Raw genomic sequence first — 17,116 nt, 5'->3', positions numbered from 1 at the left:
GCTTCTATAGGGTATGTTGTGAACTATTTGTGAAAAAGACAAGCAAGGATAAAACCTGGGAACTAGACAGTCAGCAATACTGGCCTTATTTGTGATGCCTCACAAATGTGCAAACAACAAGAAAAGAATGGAAGTATCATAACAATAGTACTTTTTCTTCCAGGACTCATAAGAGAAATACGTGTCATTGAGATTTATATTTAGAAGCCTTTAAAGCTGAGTTTAATAAAATGTCTGAAGAGAACCACCCATTTGAAGGGATTCTAAACTCATCTTAAAACAAATATATACCATAAGTTTTGCTGCCATTACACAGCCTCAGGTATCACCTGTACAAAAAGGATTCACAAGTTTCTTCATGCTGGATCTTCCTCCTCCAGTCCAAAACCATGTCTTGGTTTAATCGAACAATATTTCATGGTTGCCTAGTCACGCCAGGCCATGAAGTCTTTATAACCTCTTTTTTGACACAGGGAAGACCAACCATTATCTTCCCAGATGAAGAATCTAATTTAGTTCAGGTTCTAACGAGAACAACTGAAGTCTAGCTGGAAGTTAAGTATTTTATATTATATTCCTCTATTAAAGATATTAAAATTACTACGATGACTATTTCTTTGCTAGTCATGTCTACTTAAGGGCAATTATTTCAGTAGTTTATGAGAAACAGGAAACTCAAGCATCTGGAAAAATATGTAAATAGGGTCTTGAAACCATTATTGGTAATGCCACTGCAAAGCTGCAGTGCCTTTGTGTTAGATATCTCACCCGTGGTGAAGATGCACACTGGTAGTGATATAACACATGGGAAAGATACTTGTAGAATCAGCTGGCTATGGGACAATCCCCAAACCAAAGGAAAATTGTTTATTGAAAAATAATAGGCAATTCTCTTGGCAGACCTGGACAAACTCTTCTCATGGGGACTGAAATCCCATTTTGAGGGTTTCTGCTGTTCACTGATGTGGTCCCATTGCCTAAATGTCTGAGATACCTTGCTGGCCTTTACTGCAAGTACTGAAAAATAAGCCAAGTTTTTAAATGCTGTCTTTTCCTGTTATGTTCTTATTTGAATATGAAGAAACTGGATAGAGAAGTATGAGAATGAGATGGCTTGTATTCTACAAAAACATACCAGTTACATTAGAAGTCTGAGAATGTCTAATTACTGCATAATACTAAGAAAGCAGCTAAGACCACAATGAAGCTGTTAATACCAGGAGTATTAACAGAGGAAAGTGTATGAAGAGCAGCCCACTACGTACACCTGGAATTTAAAGGCCTGACCAAACTAGCAAAGGAGGAAATAGAGAACGCTTTATACATCTCTCCAGTAAGGTACAACTAAATATATATATTTTAATGCAATGTTACATGTACCTTTTTGGTGAAAAAGCAACTTGAAAACTTTACCTTGCTCTGATTTCTTTATTTTAAAGCAGATCCTTTAAAAAACTAGGGAAGTTTTAAAGCCATTAGAAAAGATTCCAAGCTAAACATAGCTTGGAAAATTCACCTTACAATATAGGGTAAAAAAGGTCAGCTAATGGGAGAAAGAGCAAAATGTTGCCTGATCATGATGAAAATTAATTAGCACAGAAAGACAGAAAACAGAAGTTTATCAGTCTCACTAACAAAATATTGAAGACTGCGTATTTCCTAGTGGATTTATAAAAAAACCCAAAACCAAACAAAAAGGACCACACATGGAATTAACAAGCCCCTGGAACTGAGCACCACATTTCCCCTCACTTGACATTCTCATTTAAAGACTGGTTTTCCTGCTGAGAGACACTTTATCAAGAATGCTCTGCATTAGGCAGGAGATCAAATAGACGAGCACAGTTATTTCATCCGGTCTCAATCAACCAGTGAACAGCCTACTTTCAATAAAATACAAATGGCATGATAACAGACTAGATATTTTGTATTAGATATTATAATAAAAATAACTCAAGATAAATTTGGATACTTTGAAGTGTTTCTTATTTTCAGAATGATGACATTCCTACTTGAGGTGGGGGGAGAGAGGGGGAGATAAATTTATATCTTCATAAGAAAGTCCATGAAAGTTCAAGTCCTTAGAGATCATAGGACTGGCTTCAGACAGATTTCAAAATAGCACACATCTGTTAGCTCTCAAAAAACCAAACTACTCAGAAGAGCCTCAGAAAGCATTTTATGCACTCAAACATTTTATTAATTAATCTACAGCAGACTCCTAAGGCTGAGCCCAGGATTTGAAATTTTGGCCTTAGACTGAAAAGAGCTAGTTGACCCTCCTTACAGGTAGAGGATGACATTCTCTTCCCCAGAGGTGGTACTTTCGGATAGTCCAGGATGGACTTCCAAAACATAACAGAGAATGGAGCTGAGACTCCAGAAATTCAGTGAGCACAAGACACAGGTAGCTGGTGGCCTCCACACGTTCCATATCCATGTTTTCACAAGTATGACTTCTGCTTAGAACAGCTCACATCATCTTCTCTTTGGCTTAATTTCTTTTTCTCATTTATTGTTCAACAAATTAGACCATTTTTATTGGGTTGCCAAGTGACTGTTCTGCTTTGGATCAGTGACAGCCAGCTCTGTTTTAATTAATGGTGTTTTGACAATAGGTCTTGTTTTGATAGAAATCCATACAACAAGTAAAAACAACTGTTATTCTAGAAATATACATTATACCTGTTTATAGTTTTAGTTCATATGCATAGACATAGTTTTCATGATGTTCATTTGGATTCCTTTCATAAATACATGTAAAACACAGAGTAATTTTAATGTCTTACTTTGTAGGAGGTGGAGACTAACAGATGTGCGATATTCTGAACAGCTCCATGGTTAAATAAGATTGTCTGGTGATCTGGACCCTTCAAAGAAAAACACAAAACATGATTTATTTTTTTAGAAGAATAGGTAAGAGGTTTCTGCTATCTGCAACTTATTGTTAAGTATTAAAGGCAGATTTATTAACATTTACTTGGTAATCAGCTGGCATACCAACATTTTTTTTTTAAATAAACAAGTCCAACTCTTTATTTTTATAGCATTTGTCCTTTTTTGGTAATCATTTCCACTTTTTTCTTCAATAGGCAATAAAATTAGTTTTCACAAATGAAGACACACGGATAGAGAACTTATGTTTCTATTCTTCACATCGGAAACAATGGAAAGCTCCTGATTTTCCCTACAAATGATATAAAAGACCCCCAATTACTAATGTCTTCACTGGTGATATTAAGCGTTTTCAACAATTCTAACTTCAGGAGAGAGGGAATTAATTCTGAAACTGTTTCCAGACAGAATGTGACAGTGCTTTGAGAACAGATTCAGATTTTCCTCCTACAGATTATTTTAGTTTCAAACATATTTAGCCATAAATCCAGTGAGCCAACACCCATTTAGTGACTTCAAGAACTAAGTCAGCAATGGTTGATACACCAATATTTTTCCAAGATTTAAAAAGCATTTGGAATTAAATACAAATACTGAATTTTGCAGTAGAAAGGTTTCAGAGCTTCTGTAGTATGACAAGGGTCAAGGAGGTTGGAAAAAACAACATGAAATCTCAGTGGGGCCTGCAACCCTCAATAGTCTCTTCTGAAATCTGCTCCATGACTTACAAACATCTCTTTAGAAGTAGATTCATGACACTAGTCATCTTTGCATCAAGCACGGGCTATGCACAATTTAAATTCAGCTTTTAGAATATCACAGCATTAATCATACCTCGATGCATTTTCTTGACTAATCTGCAAGTGAAGAAAGTATCTTCCCTCCTTAATCTTTTGTTCAAACCCAGCTGTGTTTATGGGCACATCTACACACCCTAGTATGCACGAGCGACGCTTTATTTTCGCATTTGAGATACAGCTGAAATGAGATTCCTCTTATATTCAAAAGAACATTTTTAGAACATCCCTTACCTCTAAGAACAAAAGCATGAAATTACTTTTAGATGTAACATATCTGGTGCTTTAAGAGATGCTTCAGCTGCTACTGCCACCAAGAGCTTTCTACCAAAAAATGCAATTAAAACAGCATGGTTGAAGTAGGAAAACAACTTACATTGGCACACAGAAGTGGCTGAGGCAATGATTTAAAGCCGCAGCTATGCCAGTGTTGAAGCTGAAGAACAGATATTAAAATATGTGAAAAAAATGAATGAAATTAAAGTAAAAGAAATCATATTGACCTAGACAGTTTTCACAATCCACAAGTATTAGTGACTTCTCAATGAGATGCAGACGGTAAATTCTGTGCAAACAGGACAAACGCATGTACAGAGGTGACACTGGGGTGGATTCTTAGTTGCATAACTAGATCTACATTAAAATATCTAATCTGTACACATTGTGTTTGCATGCACCAATCCAGCTTGTTTAATGATCAGGTTAAGCACCGACGCATAAATAGGGACAGCTTCAAATATAAATGTGAAAACTTGAGAACATAACGTATCGTTACCAAGCAGCTCAGGCACCAATTTAATAGCAAGGCCACCTGCTTTGTTTCTCTTTGGGTGTACCAACAGAGTTCCAGGAGCCAGTCCTGCTACAGGGAGCTTTTTCTCCAAATATGATTGAATGACATTATTTCAGGAACAGAAGTCACACTTCTTACATGATTTTCCATCACAAAATGTCAATTTTCAAGAAAGCAGTAGGATAGAACAATGTAATAATTCATTCCATAATGAAATTTTCAAAGCAGATATCTAAATGTAAATGTACCTTGGTTCAGGGATCCAGCACCAGGACTAAGATCACATAAGAGAACATTCTCAGAACGAGCTTGGGAGGGAGCTGCCTTGATTACAGGCTTTATCCTGGATCTTTCCCAGACACGAGATTTTAATTTTCAACTGGTGGCGAAATTATTACTTATGCAGAGATGTCACCATATTCAAATATAAGTTCCAGAACTATCTTTTCTAATTATTCATACAACCACGTGTTTCCAAATGCATACTTTATGTTTTTAGTTTGACCATTAAAATAGTAAAGCTTACCTACTCACATAACTTTCTCTGGAAACAAATCAACTGTGATAGAGAGAGTCTTAAAAAGTAAATTTTGACTTGCATTTTAGCACACCATGTACATCAACCTGATTTCAGTTTACTTATTTGCTTATATGTTGATAGAATCCTGGCTCCGTATGTTAAGAACTGCATCTGCTCCCCCTGTAAATCAACACTTTCCCTTGCTTAGGATGGCTCTGCTCCAGGGTCAGTGTTTTCCATCAGATAATTTTAACTCTAAAAATGCAGTGAGAAGCAGTAAAAGTAAGCAGTAAAAGCAGAAAGCAGCAGCAATATGCTAGGAACCTGAATTAAGGATTTCCTAGCTCAAGAGAACAAGTCTCAGCTTTTCCAGGGAAATTTGAGCAGGCGAGGAAGAAAGAAACCTGAGAAGCCCAACCAAACAAGACTCTGGCAAGGAAGAGACAAAATGGATGCACTAGATCTAAGCAGAAAACAGTATGCAGAAACAAGGAGGGTAGGAGCTATGATATGTCACTATTAGTGTAATGAATGAATCTACTAAGATGAGGAAAAAGAAAAATAAAAGCATCAATACATCTTAAAATATATGCTAAGCCTTACCTAAATACGAAAGCCTATAGTAACTTATTTCTTCAGGAAAAAATTAGAAAGGTTCTCTCACTCATGGCCTTTTGGGGGGAAGATGGAGCCTTCATTAAAAATGTAGTGAATACAGAAACTTTCAGTATTTAATTTTTTAAATTATAAGAACGTACTTTGCCTATCCATATAAATCAGAAAATCCTCTGCAAATTCTGCTTCACGGTATTAGATGTATTTTGTTACATGAAAATACAGTAATTGACCTCGATAATCAGACCTGAAACCCAAGAACTAAACAAGAAAGAAAGAAGGGGGCATTTTAGATTTTTGCTGAACAGCTGCATTTGCCTGGGCCAGAGAGAAATGAGTTCTTTATCAATTTAACATTTGTGATGATCTGTTTACTCAACCTCAAATATTCTTCTTTGTTGTACATCTAAAGTTTATTTTGTAAATGCAACTATTTCCTAATAGAATCATAGAATCATTTTGGTTGGAAAGGACCTTTAAGATCGAGTCCATCTGTTAACCTAACACTACCAAGTCACCAATAAACCATATCCCTAAGCACCACATCTATACGTCTTTACCCATCACTCTGCTTCTCTTGGGCATTCATGTTTCTATCTGTTCACACAATCAACTTTTTCTTTCCAAAAACTTGGATTTTTCAATACATTCACTTTAAAATTTGTTCGAGAGAGCTTTGGGGGTGGAAGAGGCATTCAAAACAGTACAGTGAGTTCCTAATGTTGCTCCAGAGCTAACCCCTGGTTGTATAAACTGACTTCTATACCACCCTATCATCAGCCCTGGGTTATTTTTCTTGTAAGCCAACATGACCCGATTTTTCACCTGTTCAAGCTACTCAGCCTATTAAGGAGACTCTCAAGGGCCACTTAAACATGAGATGCCTCACTGGTGCATTTTGATTCTTAAAATAGCAAATTCTTTTTCCAATATTAGCTATAGATCTGAGCTCCCACAGTCCAGCGTAGGATTTTGTCTTAATGTTTTCTTTAAACAATTCTATAAATATTAGCAGCTGAGTTGTATTTTTAATCACACTAACTCTACAGTTTTCAGTCCTCAGCTTCACTCAACACAAGAAAAGCAACTGGTTGAATGTACATAAATAACAGTCAAGGTAGAGAAAAATACATTTTTAATAAAGGAATAATTCAAAGTTCCAGAAGATTCATTGTAAGTGGTAAGGCAGAAAGGTATTTTTCAAGGTAAATACTTACTAATTCATAAATTTCAGAACTCTTTTCCTTTGTTAGTCTGGGAGATAAATATGGTCTATGATCTTTTAGTTTTAAACTGTTTCTAAAAGCGAAAGATGCTGTACAGATCTGTTTTTCCTACACTGAATTTTGATACAGTTACTGTATAACCCATGGGTACGGTAACTACCAAATAACTGCAACAACAATACAAAAAATAGTGGTGTGTGGAAAGTTGCAGGGGGGAGGGAGGGACAAAAAACTCTGCGGTTGGGGTGGGGTTGCTCCTGTTTTTAAATTAGTTTTCCCATATCAGGAGAATTGCATTACATAGCAGGAATGAACATGTATCTGGATAAACCTGTAACTGATAGAGCTCAACTGAGAAGAGCATTTTTCTTCCTCTCAACCTCTTAGACAACATTTTCTGGGTTTAAAACAGCTGTCTTGAAAGCAGATGCAACACCTCTGCAAAGAGATGCTCACAGCATCTTGAGACTTCCAGAGGAAAAGAAAAATAAGCCTTCCAAAATTTATACCGATAATAGCAAGGATTGATATTTGCCTAGACTGTTGACTTTGTTTAGTAGTCAAAGGTATAAATAGATATATACACCCTATAAAAAAAGCCACTTACTTGCATATTTTGTTTTACTGTAGAAAACCATACATCAACCCAAATAAATCTGTCAGCAAATCCAGAGCAATAACAGTTCAGTCATTACTGTCTTAATGTTCCTGCCACAAAAGGCAATATCATCTTACAGTTTCTTATACACCAGAAACACAAGTTGCATACAGAACATGTATTCTCTTTCTTACTTTGCAGCAATGTGAGAAGATCTGACATATGTATTCTTGTGTATATCGAGACCTACTGAGCAGTGCCATGAGGTGGGAGATAACTGTAGCATCCTGGAAGCAAGGCAGAAAAGAAAAAAAGTATTAACATTGTATTTCAGCATAGTTTCTTCACAGTTTATTACTTCAGAGAGTACTCTTGGTTCTGAATTGTGTTCTCCCTTCCACTGAAACCCCTACGCACACAGGACAAGATCATTAAAGTAGTACAGGAGAGGCTTCAAGGCATGAGTGACAGTTCTGAGCCAAATCTTCATGGAGAATAAAAAAAAAAAAAAGGTCAATGCAAGTTAGGTATAAAACTTTTGGGATTTGTCACCAGAATCTTTACTTCAGGAGAAAACAACAAAAGAATGGGGAAAAAAACATACTGACTGCAAACATGGTCACTGAAAGCAATTACTCCAGGAGTTGTCTTAGTATTTTCTTACTACAAGTGTGATTTACTTGCCTCTTCATTTCAGCTCTGAGTAGAAAAGGGCAGGGAAGGGAACAAGGTGCCAGACTGAACAATGTACAGTCCACCTTGAATTCTGTGGCACTTACTTTGAGTAATGTGAGGTAATAATTTCCTTTGGCTTTAAGTCAAACCCACACTATAGATGCTATTAGTATGTGTGACACTAATGACAGAGAATTCCAAATAAACCAGCAAAAGAAAATTATTATACTGAAGTTCCTTTCTGAAAACACATCCCATTACTTAAGCTCATGAGAAGTTACAAAATTACAACATTTTAGAGCTTTCAGTTACTATTATCAGTACATTTTAGTGGCAGCAACTGCAGTGATATTAAAAGAAACACTGGTCATTTTAGTTTGGAAAGGTGGTAAACTAAACCACTTCCATGAGACAAAGGGTGCTGAACAGAGGAGACAAAAGACTGAATGAGTCTCCCTTTCCAAAGAACTTATGCTACAGTGACCCTATACAAGAAAGTCAGACCCTTTGTTTTACCTGCAGGAGAATGACAACTTGCAACACTCTGCCTAGGGGGAGGTGGATTAATATTAGAGCAAAATCTTCATGCTCCTCAGCTACTTCTACAGTAATGAAAGCAGCACTAGCCTGACCATTTTAATGACTATAGCTTCAGAGATACACAGCCGTTTATGAAAAGCTTTATTTCCCAATTACTTGGGGAATTTCCAATCACACTTTTTTATATTAGCAAAATAAACACATGTAAGTCTCTCCTATTTCTATACACATCTGAGATTAGGCAAAGCTTTGCAAGAATTATTATTTTTTTTTAATATTTGTATATATCTATATAAAAATTTAGCAGACATTTTAGAAAGCTTTGCTGCCAACAATCCAGCTTTCTTATTCTCAACAGAAAACAATAGGACAACAAAGCCAAGAAACACACTGAGAATAAAAACAACTTGTTTCTACTGCTTGTTTCCCAATAACCGGAAAGGATCAATGTGCAACAGCCTCATTTGCCATTTCAGCATCCTACAGACAGAAAGTAACTTACTGGAAGCTGGAGTTCTTCCAGGTACACCAGCCATATAACCATGCTCAGCGCACGCTTATGTGCATGGGAAAAGCAAGGGACAAACTATTCTGAGGAGTATTCTTAGGGTCTGGTCAACAGCAGCGGCATCTGGTCTTCTGCCTTTACACATGGCATGGATACAAACACATCTATTTGTTTGCAACTTCAGAACCCAAAGGCCTGCAAGGAACTGGTTTGGTTGCAGGGCAATAGTGGACATTAAATCCACAAGTATGTTGTAATAGCACTGATGGTCATAACCATAATGAAGTGTCTCTTGACTCTCCCTGACAGAGCTAAGCCTGCAGTGGTGTGTAAACTAAGTGGGTATTGGGCTTTGGGCATATGCCAAGCAGAATAGAAAATTTCCATGAGAAACCAAACAGAAGCAGCTAACAGGCCAACCTTGTTCTCCAGATAAGCTGGCTGATTATCTACACATACTAGATAGAAAGGTAAGCTGTGAAGAGCTGCAGAAAGGCTTCATGAGATGGACTAACTAGCAGATGACATTCAAAATAGGTGTATGGTAAAATTCAGTCCCTAGAAAACAACAAGTTTACATATCTATTTCTGGAATGAAAATGTAAGAAATCATTAGAAAAGGAACAGAGAACAAAAGAGACATCATTACAGCACTGCATAACAACTAGACAAAAATCATGAAGAAAATCTGTTGAGGATTATTAACACACAGAAATTGTCTCTAGTAATGACAGAGACACCCAAACTGTAGAGAAAGTATAAAATTAGAGGCCAGCTGTGCCCTTCTCTATAAGCACCAAGACTCCCTTGGCAAGCAACAGTTATTCCTTTGAGTGGGACCAGAGTGGTTAGAACTGTGGGCTCCCAATTACCCCCAGAAGTTGGACCTGCTCGGTGACCTCCAGACCAGCAGACTGGTGCAATGCTACCCTTTTCCTAGTAGAAAGAGATTGCTGGTACAGTACAGTTTTCATGCCACAGCCTGCCTCATCCCTTACACTGGGAGGAAGAAGGAGGTAAGAGTTCAAACCCTTCTTTCCCCTCCTTCCAAGTAACAGAGTGACTGAGTTTGGGCAAGGCCTTTTGTGTCTAAGCTGCCAAGAGACAGCACTACCTTCAGACAGGGCTCCACATCAACGGCTTTGCCCAGTCACCTTAACAAAGTCAGCACCAATGGCCTTATTGCTCCCATGCTCCAGGCTGAACTCAAGATTACAGCAATGGTGGAGGGCAGTTTATTAACTAAAAGCAGAGAAATTTTGGAGGTGAATCTCTTCCACAGGAAGTGCAAAAACCATGGAGTGGGATGACAGCGTTGGATAAAATTTTGAGTTTCAGGAACTAACTTTTGCCAATACAGCTATGTTAATGGTATCTGTAAATACCATGTAGAGACAGTTTTTACTCCTGAAGATTGCATACAAACCTGAAAAGCTTAGCTTATTTCTTTACCAGTGTGCTACCTTGTTGACCATCTCATATCAAATATTGCTCTAAATGTTAGGTGAGCCAGATGCCTTAAACGTAGGAGAAAAATGCTAACATCGTTGGTCAAACAAGTCCTCCCAAACTGCTGCCAACAAGACCTTTCACCCCCACCAACTCTATAGGTTTTAAAAGGACATAATAATCTGCTTACAACTTACTGTGTATAGTAGATCCTCTGGAGTTACAGGACTGATGAAAATGGTTCGGAGACATCGCAGGCAAGCTTCAATAAATTTCAAATCTGGCGACAGTAATCCTATAAATAGAGACAAAAACTACTATTCAATTTCATTACCTTTGCTTATTTGAGTACTTTAGGAACATTTATTAACACTGATCCATTAAGGGAAAAGTACCTTGCAATAAGGTTGGGATAATATGGCAGTCTAGTAGGGATTTGACATTATTCTCTGTACCCATCGCAAGGCTTCCGAGGACCACTGCACATTCTGTTCTCAGTTCCGTGCTGGAGGTTTCTTGCTGAAGTAAATACAGCAACCTGGAAACAGAACCATTTTTAGAGGAAAATTCAGATGGAAGAGAACTTTTAAGTCAAGTAAAAAAAAAAAAAATCTGAATCCTGCTATGAAGAGAAGATGAAGTCTTTAACAGAAAGATGAAGGCTGAACAAAAGAGTAAGATGAACACTTTATTCATAAGAACCTTTTTACACTGTGTGTTCCTACACAGGTTTTACTTGCTGTTATGGTAGAAAGACACCACACTGTTCTTTCTAAAAATGTAGTGTCACAGTACTGATAATCCAGGACAAGGTCTTTCAGGATACCAGGAAGATCCCAAATTTCAATTAAAGGAGTCTGCAGTTTGACGTCAACAGGAAAGGGAACCTCATGCATCTCCCCTAACACCTAGGGACATGATTGCTGCTGTCGTGATGGTTATCTTTGGCAGTGATTTCTTCTGGGTCACAGCTGCAAAATAATTCCACCATCAAGCACAAGCATGAGGGATGAGAGTAATCTAAATCTTGAACACTGAGAAATGATCACGTATGAACACAAAGAGGCCACTGAACACTGTCAGTCTAAATTTGAGTCACACAAAGAGCCCGGGTAGCAATCAGATTCCTACCTCCCATCAGCACAGAAGAAAATCACTTTAAGATTCACATGGTTTACAAGCTTAACGAAAACCATTTAACTAAGGGCTCCCACATTACATACAAGCCTGAGCAAACCTGTAACAGTTAAGATAACTTGGACACTGAGATACAATTCTCTCTGTATATGCAACATACACAGTCACTTTTCTAGATTCACTGAGCTAAGATAGAAATATTCTCAATGTAGTATCACACTACTCTATGTAGTTTGAAAAGGTCTCTCCTAAAGCCAGGCAATATACTGAAGCCTTCTCTAGGAGCAAAAACGAGCCAAAAGCCAGCATCTACCCCCACTGCTGAAGGGGACAGAAGTAGTTACTTGGGTAAACAGATCCCTGAACAAAATTCCCCAAAAGCTGACTTCCTAAATCAAAGGCAAGGGAAAAAAATAACTGGAAGCACAGTAGCTAAATGCAATTTAGGTACATGGGACTGGAAAAGGCCACCAAGGGAAGTGCAAGCAGCCCTACAACAGACAGTAACACAGAAAAGTACCTTTAACACACACCAAATCTTTCCCACTTACATAAGGCAGAAATTGCTTCTTAGAATCCCCTACATTTGAAAACTAAAGTAAAAGGCCAACACATAACCACGGTATGTCACTAGAAGAAAGCCATGAGATCAAAAGTCTCTTCAATACCTACAAGCAGCACATGAATTACATAAAATTCAGACTATCCCAGGCAGCAGATAATTTACCAAGCTCTTGGAAAAGGATAACAGCAAAGTAATCCCCCACTATTCCCTAACAATTTCTTTGGATGAAAAATTTTCTGATTGCAGATCTGCTGGGAATCTGCTTTGCCCTAAACGTAGGTTTGAGAGAAGCCAGAAAGCAGAGGTATGTGAGTATCACTCAAAGCACATGTGTATCCTTTCCGAGATGTAGCTAATCTCATGGTGGAAAAAAGCTCCAAAACATGAACACACACTAAGGAGATTAAATATAATTTCTTCCTGAACACAAATGAAACAGTTGAAATGTGGCTCAAAATTAACGTGTGAGATGCAAGCAACCCCAAAACCACAGATATTTTTCTCCTTTCAACTTCCTTCGGATTCAAAGGATCAGACTGGCATGAGTTCAGAATGGCACAGATTTCCAGAATCATTGCTGTTTTCTTTAATCTACTCCTTCCACAAACTTATCCAAGGCATCCAGGTTCTTTGTCCCTGCTTATCTATTTTATCTGAAAGGCCATTTATTCCTGCTGTTTAGAAACCTCTTCTAGTTTCTTGGATAAATCTCTTCCTGACTAATTTACACCCATTTGGTAGTGCATACATGTTATCCTTTAATTTGTATCATTCTTCTCCTTTCTTACAGCGACCAGCTAACGGTCCTGAGGCTCTTTGGGCCAGACTGCCCACATGGCTCCGTGGAGCCGATCTGCTGTTCTTCATTTTACTGTAGGCCCCTCTAACACTGACAGAGCGAGGTATGTAAAAAAGGCTGATTATCAGTCGTTCCACAAAAGCCTATCTCACATCATTTGTGCAAACTCAAAATTAACCGTACCTATATTATCAGCTTCTGGAAGAGGAACAAAAATTATGCTTCAGGCAATTAAATTACATGTTTCTAAAGCTACACATTCTGGTACTGCATCCTCTGAAGTATCAGCTGCACTATGTTCAAGGTGAAGATTAGTGCTGTTTCTACAAGACTACAAAAAGAAGCAGAATAGATAATCAGTGTTACGCAGAATCATCACAAAGGAAAAAGCATTCCGCTTCCAATCCGAATGGGACAGAATGACCTTGCATGACTATTACTTCTTTACAGACAGCTGGTTTTGTTCTCTGCCTTCTGGATCAGGTAAGGACAGACACGAAGCTGAAGCTTCACCAGGTGATCCTGGCTAAAATTAATCCTCGAAAAGACGTTAAGTTTTTTCTGGACACCGAGCTACTACACGGAAAGTACAATCTCATCTACTGTTCCAACTCTGACTGACATTTGCTAATTGCCAAGAAAAATCCCTTATTGTAGAAAATAATTTGACAGGCATTACCACCAGCAGATCAGAAGATGAATTAATTTATTGCAGTAACCTGTGCAGCTGTTTTAAGCCCAAAGACTTTTCTCAACCCTTCTAACTTCCACACATACATTTTGTAAGCTACTGTTGCAGAACAGTTTTCAACATAGTCTATTTGTAACTCCACTACTAGAAACAGTATCCGCTATAATCTGCATCACTTTATTTCACAGCAAAATGTAAACTCTTTTTCTCCCTGGTATTGAAAAAGCAAGCTGAATGATTTGACTTTACATAGCCAGCAATTTAGAAAACATACAGAAAACAACCCAGATCAGTCAAGAACAGAAACCAGCAACAACACACATACAGTCTTTCACCTCTGTACGAAGAGTAAGGAATAAAAAGTTTTAAGTCTGTTACCAAAATGATTTAGCTTCAGGTATAAGTAGTTTATTAAAAGTTACTTTTAAAAATTATTTTAAAAGATGCAGTATATGATATAGTAATTTTACTAAGACTTAAGGCACTTCATTCCTACTGTTTTCACTATGCTTTCTCAATCTGCTCCTTCAAACGCAGAAGTGTTGGTATGTGTAAGGACATACCCAGGCTCACCCACACTGCACTAAGTAGATCTATATTTGATGCAGGACCAATAACACTGACTCATACAGTTTAATTCAGCATGTATAGAACAAACGTGCCATCAAGCAACACAAAACAACTTCCAAAGCGGGAATAAAAGGCTCCGTTTTCCCCAAATCCTCAACCATACCCCAAGACAAGCGTTTTTGCAGCGTGCTTTAAGTTGGGTTGGTTTTCATGGACTAAGCTGGGAAATACGTTTCAGAGTGCTGGGGCAAAGACAACTGGCCATGGGCACCTGTCCCCTCCCTGTGAGAGAGGCCTCACGTACACACTATTCCTGTGAGTACTGTTACGGAAAAATACCTATTCTTAGATTATTTAAGATACCCAAGCCCCCCTCCCAACCAAGAAACGCCTCCCAAACAAGAATCAAGACTAAACCAATCCTTTCACTGATTATCTTCTAACAAGCTTAGCAAGCCATTCAACAGACTTTTCAGACATGGAGCTGTCTGGGGAATACTAGGATACTCCTCTGATGTAAGTGTTGGTAAATACAGATCTAATTACTAACTAAAAATGTCAGTAATGGTCACTTTTTTTTTTTAAATAGCTTGATAAAGATGAAACTGTGTATTAATAAACTACTGTTAAACATTAAGGACAAAGACCACATCCTTCTACGGTCACAAGAAACACAGGCATAGCACATTAATGTACATCCTGGCCCGGTTTGTTGCTTCTAAATTCAGCAAACCCTCTTCCTAGTTCTTACCCCAAGGTGCTACCAGTTCTCTGAAGCCATTCACATGCACACACTTTAGAGTAACTTGAAGGATACTGAAGTTGCTATAGTACCGCCTCTCCTTTTTGTTACTAGATAAAAAAAAGCTCTCATCCAAGTGCATTAGCACTGTTAAATCTGCAGTCTGTATGAGCTAAATTTATTCTGTTTTTTCCCCTCCAAGACCACTCCAGAAGCCACTTGGCAAAAAACAAATACATCCTTCCTTTACAGCCATTTATACCAGAATATGTGGATCAACACACAACCCCTGAAGCCCTACAGAGGTAAATTTACACTAACACTCAAAGCTTTTTAACTTACACAGTGAATTACACTTTAGTTTAGTATTAAAGTGTAACACAGGCTCAAATATTTTATAGGACTAGGTCAGTTACCTTCATCAAAGAAAGACTATTTTTGAGATGATACAAGCTTTTTGTTTTACAAAAAATTTGTTAATAGGCATTATATTTTTTTATATATATATATATATATAAAGTAACATCTTCATCCAGTCATGTTTCAAACTTCTTACCACTTTGCTCAAGACTGATCTTATGAATAAGTTCACTGCTGAACTGTTCATTCCATTCACCTTTATAAACCACCAACATGCAAACTTTATTCTAAGTCTTCCATAAATTCCTGTGTGGAAATATTTTTTCTGTGCTAAAACATCTGTGAATCAGATAGCCTACAACCACCATCTGCAGAACTACTGTTCTTAGGAAGAGATACCATGGCATACCATAAAGCTACCTTTTACATGAGATTTTTAAACCTGAAATTTAACATTCTAATAAAAATACACCGTTTAAAACATGTCATTAGAAGTACAGCTTATATTTACAACTTCCTTTTTGCTAATAGAAAAGGCACTTCAGAGACAGAGGGCTGCACAGCTTTTAAACAAAAACAGCTCTAAAACAATTCTGCTGACTGCAAATATTTGCCTTGACTCACGTGTACTTCACAGCCAGGTCAGAAGAATTCCTTGTTCCAGTTATACATAACCCTCATGGTGAGGGTTATTCCTTATAGAGAGACATATAATTATGTAAACAGGCCCTCACTCCTGACTTGCTTTGAAGAAAAAAGAGCAAGGACAACCAACAGGAGGCCTATCAGGGTTTCTGCTCTCCCCCTCTTTTACCACTCTAGAGCAAAGGAAGCCATTAAAAATACCAGCATCGCAGATGAAACTCCTTCACCTAAGCGTGCAAACCACTAGGCTTGGGCACAGATCCTACCCTACGGAGTACAGGACACAGAAAATCCCAATGTGAAGTACACCCAAGAACAGAACAAGGCATCAGGAAACAACTGTGCCTTGCCCTCATCAGGATGTCCAAGAAGTTTGGACAAAGCACCTCATTAATGTGCATGACAGACCTAGCAATACTATGTCCAAATGTGCTGTCTGAGGTCTTGGAAGCAAGCTGGTAACATGCCAGAGATCATGAATGTTTCAAAAGATGTGCATAATTGATAACCAGTACACTTATTAACACCACCAGCAGTGGTCATGCAGTACAAGTTGGTCTGAACAGCTTACAACTTCTGCACAGTCAGCAGGTCAATTAGGTAGGAACTGAGGACCACAGAACCAGAGCTGTAAGGAATCTTGGCAGATCCTCTAGTCACTGACCTTGCTCCAAGGCAGAATCACCATTACATCATTTGAAGTTACTGCCTTGCTTGTTTTTCAATACTTCTGTTGGTGGAGATTCATCATGTTGTCACCAACAGCAGCCTTTCAGCACTGCAAAATGCAGAGGTACATACATTTCTCTACTACTATGTAGCAGTCTTGCTCTCTCCTAGGGCTGTGCTCATCTGTCCAATTTTAACTCAACAGTGCAATACTTGCTTTTTTGTGAAAGTCAGTTTTTCTGTGATTATTGAGCTGAAGCAGTTTTTTGTGCAGCCACACAAACATCAACGCAAGAAGTAGTAGTAAGATATGATCAGAAAC

The 17,116-nt window shown here is 38.0% G+C and overlaps 1 protein-coding gene across 4 annotated transcripts in view; it reads right to left on the bottom strand.

Moving 5' to 3' along the window:
• ARMC8 (armadillo repeat containing 8) overlaps positions 1-17,116 on the bottom strand; it is a 67,742-nt gene that overhangs the window by 28,450 nt on the left and 22,176 nt on the right. For 3 of the 4 annotated variants that reach the window (XM_068421103.1, XM_068421106.1, XM_068421105.1), the window contains 5 exons: positions 11,012-11,154; positions 10,814-10,911; positions 7,639-7,731; positions 4,069-4,128; positions 2,790-2,870 (listed from right to left, as the gene is read on the bottom strand). In XM_068421103.1, the coding sequence (XP_068277204.1) occupies positions 2,790-2,870; positions 4,069-4,128; positions 7,639-7,731; positions 10,814-10,911; positions 11,012-11,154 (475 nt within the window). The remainder of the gene's footprint in view (positions 1-2,789; positions 2,871-4,068; positions 4,129-7,638; positions 7,732-10,813; positions 10,912-11,011; positions 11,155-17,116) is intronic. The other variant, XM_068421104.1, reaches the window with a different exon arrangement.

Source organism: Nyctibius grandis, chromosome 32 (genome assembly GCF_013368605.1).
Source record: "Nyctibius grandis isolate bNycGra1 chromosome 32, bNycGra1.pri, whole genome shotgun sequence".
Lineage (NCBI taxonomy): Eukaryota > Metazoa > Chordata > Aves > Nyctibiiformes > Nyctibiidae > Nyctibius > Nyctibius grandis.
This window is presented reverse-complemented; position numbering and strand designations above follow the sequence as displayed.